Here is an 8,855-nt window from a genome sequence, read left to right as displayed (position 1 = left end):
TGACTTTCTTTAGATCAGGGGGAGGATCAGAGACATCTCCTAGCTTCTGCCTTATTCTCTCACCACTCTCACCCTCCCCAGGAGCCACGTCGCTGAACAAGGGAGGAAACTGAGGCTGAAGAATCGACTTCCTTACAGGCTCCAAGCTCTCTTGGTGGGAAGATCCTAAGGGATTCCCCCAAACCAACCCACTTGACAACTCTGCCTCCTCCCACAGACTTGGAAGGGTCTCAGAAGAGTGTGTGTGTGTGTGTGTGGGGATGCCCTCCAGTCAGAGGGCATCAAGGTGTGTGTGTGTGTGTGTGTGTGTGTGTGTGTGTGTGTGTGTGTGTGTGCTGGGGTCTCCTTGGAGCCTCTTGGTTGGATGGGGGGAGGTGTCACCCCGACCTCTCCACCCTCTGCATGGGGGCCAGACCAGTCTCGGGGTGCTGGGCCTGTGCAGCCTTGTTCCAGGCCGCTCACAGACTCCCCCCAGGAATGAGCTCAGCCGCCTAATTGCGTCTGAGGGCTGAGAATCACCCTGGCCTGGGGCTGCTCTCCAACACCACCTTTGTTCCCAGCACACGTGCCTGGGCTGCTGGGAGGGCAAGGGGGACGGCCAGGGGCCACGAGTGTCCGGCCTGAGCCCCAGGCCCTGCACAGCTAGGGAGCAAATTACACGGCTGGGGTTTTTGGCTCTGACTTCAAGGGCCTGGGGCCCAGCCCCGTCTCGGCCTGGCTATAAAGGGCCGTGGTGGTGCGGGGTCTCTGTCCACTCACCCTTGCTCTGGCCGGTAGATGCCATGGCTGCCTCCAGCTCCAGCCTTCGCCACTTCTCCTCCTCCAGCTCTGTCAAGGGCCTGTGTGCGCCTGGTGGGGGCTTTTCCCGGATGTCCTCTGTCCGCTTTGGGGGAGCCTGCCGGGCCCCCAGCCTCCTGGGAGCGGGTAGTTGTGGCAACATGTCAGTCACCTCGTCCCGCTTCTCAGCAGGCTTGGGAGGGGGTTATGGCGGGGGCTACACCTGCAGCCTGGGTGGAGGCTTTGGCTCCAGCTTCGGCGTGTCGGATGCCCTGCTGGGGGGTGGTGAGAAGGAGACCATGCAGAACCTCAACGACCGCCTGGCCTCCTACCTGGACAAGGTGCATGCCTTGGAGGCGGCCAACGCGGACCTAGAGATGAAGATTCATGACTGGTACAAGAAGGCGGGCCCTGGGCCAGCCCTCGACTACAGCCACTACTTCAAGACCATTGAGGAGCTGCGTGGCCAGGTGGGGTGTCCAGTTCTCTGTTCTCTGGCCTCTCTGGCTCACTCCATTCCAACTTTGGACACTTGTGAGTGTTTCTCCTCCACCCCTCTTATCCATCCACCCATCATCCATCTAACGTCCATCCATCATCCATCCAATATCCACCCATCGTTCATCCAACATCCACCCATCATCCACCAACACTCATCCATCGTCCATCCAACATCCATCCAACATTCATCCAACATCCATCCATCATCCATACACCCATCTCTCTCCACTTGTCTCTCTACCCATCCATTATCTATCCATTCATCCAACCCTCTACCCATCCATCCATTCATCCATCCATCCATCCATCCATCCATCCATCCATCCATCATCAACCCACCACTCACTCTCCTCCACCTATTCACTCTCTCACTTGCTTTGGAACCCTGCCATGTGTGATGGCTCCCTGGCCTGGCAGACTTACTCTACAGGGAATTTCTCTCTTTTCTGGGGGAACACACTTGGGGGTGTCTGAACTGGCATTGCAGGTATATGTCTGTGTGGTCAGCCCAGGGAGGCAGAACACGTCTTCTCGCCAGTTAATTCCCCTCTGGGTGTGCCCTCTGCCTGCCTCACCTCTTCCAGGCAGTCTTCCTGGATGGATAATGCTTGTCTTTCACCCCCAGTTTGTGGGACCCCTTCAGGACTTTAAAGTTTAGTCTCCATTCTGCTCTTGGTTCTGTTTGCACTGAGTTCAGCATATTCTCAAGCTGCCTTTTGTAGTGGGTCCTTCCTCATCTGAAATAGTCACTCAGGGTGGGAGGGAACATCCCTGAAAACACCGAGTGTTCTTCTCCTTGGGTGGGGGGTCCCCAAGGGAGTATCTGTCTCTTTTGTCACTGGAAGGATTTTTTTTTGTGGTTCCGGGATCATACCCAAGGCACGTGCTCTACCACCGAGCCACATCCCTGCCCTCCAGGGGAAAGGGGTGCTGCTAGTCTGGTGAAGGGGTTTCTGCACACACACACATGCATACGTATGCATACAACGTGTGTGTGCACATGCACACACATGCACACACATGCACACATATACATATGCACACATGCACACATTCATGGACACACATACACACATGCACACACATGCACATGCATACATACACATGTGCACACATACATACATATGCACACACATACATGCATACATACACGCACATACATACACACATACACACATACATATGCACACGTGCACACATACACACATTCATGGACACACATACACGCATACATGCATACATACACCACATACATACATACACACATGCTCACATACACACATACATACACACATGCATGCACACACACATGCACACACATATTTGCATATATACACATGTACACACGTACCCCTGCTAAGAGTCTGCCCTTGGCACTGCCCATGTGGAGCCTGGGTCTGTGTATCACCCAGGCTGGTGAGTCTCGCTCGGCTGCAGCCCAGAGCCCGGAAGGGGTGAAGGAAGCCAAGAGCCTGGCCTGGAGGTGGGGCCAGTGCGGTCAGGTTGGCTCATCTCCAGCGGCAGAGCTGGGCCTGGGGCTGTGCCGTGAGGGGCTCTGCCCGCTCCTGCCCGGCCCTCGCTGAGCAGGGAACTCCCGCAGCTTCCCCAGAAGCTGGCCCCAGGCCTGCCAGATCAGATAGTGCTGGCCCTGGGCTGGGCACTGGGAGCCCAGGAGCCTGGCTGAGTCAGCGCGCCCAGCTCTGGGGTCAGCCAGCAGCGCACCATCATTCCCAGTCACCCCATGCCAGACCTCACCCCTCTGAGTCACCCCCTCAGTTGTTTCCACAGCTGACAGGGGACTCAGGGGACCTTGATGGGTGCCGCTGCAGAGCATCCGTGGCTCACCTGGCAATACCAATGAGAGTGCCGGTGCCCTCTCTCTGCCCCTTCCAGAGCCCCCCCACGCCCCCCTCCTCCTCTCCACCCGCAAACCCCATGTTCTCACAGCAATCACCCAGCTGGCCCTGTGGAAGAAGAAAAAAAAATCGGGCCCGTCACGGGCTCATTAGTTAGCTAGTGGCTTCATTAGTGGATCTTTCCTCGAGGCTAACTCTGGGTCAGGCACTGTTGGAAGCTCCCAGAACAGCGCGGGCCTTGTCTCCCGGGAGCCCAGAGTCCACAGAGGAAAGACTCACCTATACAGTCATGGAAGGAGAGGTCTGGGGAGAAGTGTTGTAAGTGGTGGAAGGGCAGGGAAGCATGAGGAGGGGGAGGAGGGCTCAGCCAGGCAAGGAATCCAGGAGTGCTTTCTAGAGGAGGTGGCCAATGAGCCAGGAGTTGGTTTAGGGGGACTGAGGTCCATGTGGCTTGGGCAATGACCCCATGATGGGAGACTGGTACATAGGGTTCCTCTTCTGGGATCCTGGTACCTACGCCTGGCCATTGTGCCCTCTCCCTCAGTGGCCCACCTTCCTCGGAGCCTCTGGTAGCCCCTGGGATTTCCAGTGAGATGCCCAATGGGGAGAGCAGGGGTGCCTCTGTGGTCCTCACTCTGGCCCACACTCCAAAGGGCAGAAAGGGGTGCGGCAGCGGCTTCCTGGACTTTGAGGAGGTTTATCCACTGACCTGGCTGTGTCCCCCAGATCCTGGCGGCCACCATTGACAATGCCAGCTTGGTGTTACAGATTGACAACGCCCGCCTGGCAGCTGATGACTTCCGCACCAAGTGCGTCTGCTCTGGGGGTTGCCCTGGGTGGGTGGGTGGGGGGCTGGCGGAGGCTCTGGCTCTGCCGTTCAGAGCCCAGAGCCCTGAGGGTATAAAAGAGGAGGGTGGCCTTCCTCCAGGGCACCCTATCACTCATGCCTCCATCTGACCCTCCAAGGTATGAGACAGAGCTGAACCTGCGCATGAGCGTGGAGGCCGACATCAATGGCCTGCGCCGGGTACTGGACGAGCTGACCCTGGCCAGGGCCGACCTGGAGATGCAGATCGAGAGCCTGAAGGAGGAGCTGGCCTACCTGCGCAAGAACCATGAGGAGGTGAGGGCGCACAGGGAATGCGGGAGAACCCCCTCTCCCCCCGTACAAGAAGGAGACTGGGGACCCCCATCTCTCCAGGACCGGGTGCAGACTCTTGAGAGACTCAGAAAGGCCCTGGGTGGGATCCCGAGCTTCTTCCCCCATTCCATGCAGCACAGCCCACTGCCTGGTGACGGTTAACTCGTGGAGGAGCGAACCAGTGTGAGCACCAGGCCAGGAACATGCATGCTAATTACCGTAATGAATTATTAAAGTGATAGTCATAACATCCAGGAACACGGCACGTTACCGGTGATTCACGGGCATGACCTCAGCTGATACCAGCAGCCCCGCTGTGGCGGGACACAGCTCCTCCCCCCATGGGGAAAGGTTGGAGGTGCAGAGATGTTCAGGGGTTCACTAAAGCTGCACTGGGGGCCCCGCTCCGGCCTGTTGACCCATGCCCATGCCCAGATCTCACGCCATCTCCTCCGTCTCGCCCACCTCTTTGCTGGAATTCTAAGTCACCAGAGCACTGAAGGCTGGAGCCAGGAATGGGGTCGGCAGCCTTGTGGGGTTGGGGCAGGGGGACCAGTGAGTCCTGTAGCTCCATCCTGAGCCCACCTCTGAGCTTACCTGAGCTGGGGGGACCCTCATGGGCGCCCAGAGAGTGTCTTTTGTGCTGAGGTGACCCCCAGCTTGTTCATGTCTCTTTCCCTTTTACCAATTATTTTTGTTTTGTTTTGTTTTGTTTTAATTTTGGGCCCCACTGAATGGTGCTGGGTTAGAAAGGTGGGGGGTGGCTCTTCCCAGCTCTGTGATTAGGGACCAGCCCTGGTGGTGCAGGGGGACCATGTAGTACTGGTGGGTATGGAACTCAGGCTTCCGGCACGCAGAGCATGGACTCAGCCCCCTGCGTCCCCTCTCTGTGGCTCAGGAGGGTTGGCTTGACCATACCGGTGGGCTGTGTGCTTGGATAGTGAGAGTGGTACAGGAGGTAGACCTGGCACACTCCCGGCTGTGCTGGGCTCTTGCTGCCTCTCCTGCCTCTGTACCCAGAGGGTGGTGGTATGGGTGGCATTGGGGCAGACTGTGAACCTCCACAACCTTGCAGGACTATTCTCTTGTCAGTGTGAGGGGCTGCTGGCCCCAGGAGTGTCTGTATGTCTGTGTCTCAGTTTGTCTCCCCATGTCTCAGGTCTGGGGCGGTGTGTGTATGTGTGTGCATGCGTGTGTGTGTGTGTGTGTGCATGCACACACACGCGCGTGATCTCCAGGTGAGCCTTATTCTCCTTTGCCCCCAGGAGATGAACTCCCTCCGGGGCCAGACCGGTGGGGACGTCAGTGTGGAGATGGACGCCGCTCCCGGCGTGGACCTGAGCCGCATCCTGAATGAGATGCGAGAGCAGTATGAGCAGATGGCCGAGAAGAACCGCAAGGATGCTGAGGACTGGTTCTTCAGCAAGGTGGGTGGCCGTGGGGAGCAGGTGTGCCCACGTGTGCCAGCCTGTGCTGGGTGGTGGAAAACCTGTTGCTCTATGGACCTTCCCAGCTGGAAGGACCTTTGGAAACCAATTGGCCCAGCTCCTCCTTCCAGCTATAGACGGTGAGGCCCAGTGCCAGTGTCTGTGGCTGGTAGGCCATGGTACATGTGTTGCTGTGTGTCTTTGGGGGCAGAAGTCAAGCACTTAGAAAGCTTGTTGGGGGCTGGAACGATAGCACAGCGGGTAGGGCATTTCCCTTGCATGGGGCTGACACAGGTTCGATTCCCAGCATTGCATATGGTCCTTCGAGCACCTCTAGGAGTAATTCCTGAGAGCAAAGCCAGGAGTAACCCCTGTGCATCACTGGGTGTGACCCAAAAAGCAAAATAAATAAATAAATAAATAAAAAGAAAGAAAGCTTGCTGGACATTCCCAGTGTCCGGGTCAGAGGCAGAGGCAACGGGGGTACAGTGCTTTTCTTTTTTTTAGGGGGGCACACCCGATGGTGCTCAGGGCTTACTCCTGACTCTGCACTCAGGGATCACTCTTGGCTAGGTTTGGGGGACTATATGGATGCCAGAGATCAACCTGGGTTAGCTGCAGGCAAGGTCAGCACCCTCCTCTCCTCACTCTACTATTGCTCCATGCTGCAGTGTTTTGAGCTCGGTCTTAGGAATGGATAAAAATGACAGTGAAGCCAGGTGACCTGTGCTGAGTTCCTGTGTGGGGGCAGAGGGTGTCAGTGGGGTCCTATGGAAGACAGGGAGAGGTCTGGGGGAAGCGGGTCTGGCAGGGAGCGATCAGGGCTCAGGAGTGGCCCCTGTTCTCTGCCCACCTCGTCCTCAAGCCTCTGGCAGCCCTCAGCTCCCCCTGCCTTGCAGACGGAGGAGCTGAACCGCGAGGTGGCCACCAGCACGGAGGCACTGCAGAGCGGCCGCTCGGAGATCACGGAGCTGCGCCGCTCGGTCCAGAACCTGGAGATTGAGCTGCAGTCCCAGCTCAGCATGGTAGGGACCTCAGCCCACAGGGAGGCCCCCGCTCTGGGAGCGCTGTAGCTGGGGAAGGGTCCCCCCCTTGCTCGGTCCCACCCGGCCTGTTACGTCTCCGCCCTCAGAAAGCCTCCCTGGAGGGCAGCCTGGCAGAGACCGAGGCACGCTACGGCGCCCAGCTGGCCCAGCTGCAGGGCCTCATCAGCAACATCGAGCAGCAGCTGTGTGAGGTGCGCTGCGACATGGAGCGGCAGAACCATGAGTACCAGGTGCTGCTGGACGTGAAGTCGCGGCTGGAACAGGAGATCGCCACGTACCGCCGCCTGCTGGAGGGCGAGGACGCCCAGTGAGTGGGGGTCTGTGGGGTGGGGGTCAGCTGCACTCCCCACCCCCCAGGGATAGGGGAGTGCAAGGCAGAGGGAAGGCTGAGAACATGGGCTGGGGGGCTGCCAGGGAGGCCGAGGACAAGTCTGGCACTTGGGGAACTCCCAAGAGTGGGCCCTCCCAGACCTCCCGACAGTTTTGGATGCAGTTACGGGAGATGCTTTCTTCTTTTTCTAAAAAAAATTATTATTATTATTATTTTTAATGTTTGGTCCACACCCGACAGTACTCAGGGCTTACGCTTGGGTCTACACTCAAGGATCACTTCTGGTGGGGCTTGGGACCATGTGGGGTGTCAGGGATTGAACCTGAGCTGGTGGTGTGCAAAGTGAGTGCACTCTCCACTACCCTAATGCTCTGGCTCCGGAAGATACTTTCAGTGTGTTCACGTAAAGAAGGAAATTTGGCTGGGGAGGTAACTCCGTGGTAAAAGGACGTGCTTGCAAGCAGGTGATGGGGGTCTGGTTCCCAGCACCACAAACAAAGACACAACAGCAACAACAACAACAATAGTAAATAGATTTCTAGCAGGGCACTACCTGCATTCGTTCCTAAAGGGGCTGGCAGCCACAAAAGGTGGGAGCCTCTTCCGTAGCTGGTGCAGACCCTGGTGAGGGCGGAGCGTGCAGGGGAGGCCTCCTCAGGCTCATCTAGAAGCTTCCTCCTGGCTGTGGGGGCAGGAGCAGCTCCTGAGGGGGCTGGAGCGGCAGAGGGAGGCCAGCAGCTGATGCCGCTGATGCGGTGTTATCACATGCCTGCGCGTGGGGGTGGCGGGACGCCACGGCGGTGAGGAGGAGCGATGACCCGGTGTCTGGCTCCGGTGACTGTCCGGGGAGACGCCGTGCCTCGGCTGGGAGCTGGGTGGGCGGCCTGTGCAGTGGGTGTGGAGGGGGCAGGTTTCGGGGCTGAGAAGGTGCTTTGTGGGACCTGGGCGGGTGCTCTCTGGCCTGGGGTGACCCTCACAGGTCCCTGGCATCCATCCAAGCGGCTCTCCTGCATGGGTGCATGGGACATCTGGGTGAGACCTGCAGGACACGAAAACCTGGGTCTCTGTGGCTCCTTGTCAAGCCTGGTTAGCCGCAGCACCACAGGGCTGGGCTGGGCTGGCCCCTTCCTTCTTCCTGCCGTGGGACGGGTCGTGCTCTCTGACCCCGTGGCTACCCTTCTTTCCCTGATGCTTCTCTGTCCTGACCCGGGGCTCCCCAGCAAACCCCCTCCCAGCAGGGCTCCCCAGAGTGCTAGTACCCCCTGGAGTGACTCCCCCACCCATACCCCCTTCCACAGCCTGGCTGGCCAGTACTCCTCCCTGATGTCCCAGCCCAGCCGGGAAGGTAAGTGCTGCCCCAACCAGCCCAGTGGGAGGGGACAGGGGACCCTCCCTTGTGGGAGACTGAGACCCCCGTGCTCTCCCCACCCTAGCCTCAGTGACCAGCCGTCAGGTGCGCACCATCGTGGAGGAGGTCCAGGATGGCAAGGTGGTCTCATCCCGGGAGCAGGTGCACCGCTCCACCCACTGAGCCTCCCCACCAAAGGGCAGCCACAGCCACCTCTTCACCCAGTTGGCCAGCGACAGCTGTCTGGACGCCCCTCTGCTGCTCACCAACAGTGCTGCCTTCCTGTAGCTGCTTCCTACAGCCCCTCTCGAGGGAGCCCCCGGGACCTGTCCCTGGATACCGTCATTAAAGCTTTGCCTGGAGTTCAGGGTGTGGTCTGGTCACTGACATGGGCCTGGGGGGCTGGGGCAGTCTGTGGGGTGTCTGGT

General features: G+C 58.6%; 1 protein-coding gene across 1 annotated transcript; it reads left to right on the top strand.

Moving 5' to 3' along the window:
• The first annotated feature begins 782 nt into the window (after positions 1 to 782).
• Positions 783 to 8,610, top strand: LOC130036171 (keratin, type I cytoskeletal 42). The gene is made up of 8 exons (XM_056128155.1): positions 783 to 1,247; positions 3,861 to 3,943; positions 4,101 to 4,257; positions 5,541 to 5,702; positions 6,602 to 6,727; positions 6,835 to 7,055; positions 8,378 to 8,424; positions 8,513 to 8,610. Exons 1-8 carry the CDS (start codon positions 783 to 785, stop codon positions 8,608 to 8,610), a joined length of 1,359 nt encoding a protein of 452 aa, XP_055984130.1.
• The last annotated feature ends 245 nt before the right edge of the window (positions 8,611 to 8,855 follow it).

Source organism: Sorex fumeus, unplaced genomic scaffold, assembly GCF_029834395.1.
Source record: "Sorex fumeus unplaced genomic scaffold, SorFum_2.1 ptg000063l, whole genome shotgun sequence".
Lineage (NCBI taxonomy): Eukaryota > Metazoa > Chordata > Mammalia > Eulipotyphla > Soricidae > Sorex > Sorex fumeus.
This window is presented reverse-complemented; position numbering and strand designations above follow the sequence as displayed.

Bases quoted from the DNA above. Each gene is read 5' to 3' on its own strand.
- LOC130036171 (XM_056128155.1), top strand. From the start codon at position 783: ATGGCTGCCTCCAGCTCCAGCCTTCGCCACTTCTCCTCCTCCAGCTCT. The intron at 1,248-3,860 runs GTGGGGTGTCCA...TGTGTCCCCCAG, and splicing joins TTGAGGAGCTGCGTGGCCAG to ATCCTGGCGGCCACCATTGA. The intron at 7,056-8,377 runs GTGAGTGGGGGT...CCCCTTCCACAG, and splicing joins CTGGAGGGCGAGGACGCCCA to CCTGGCTGGCCAGTACTCCT.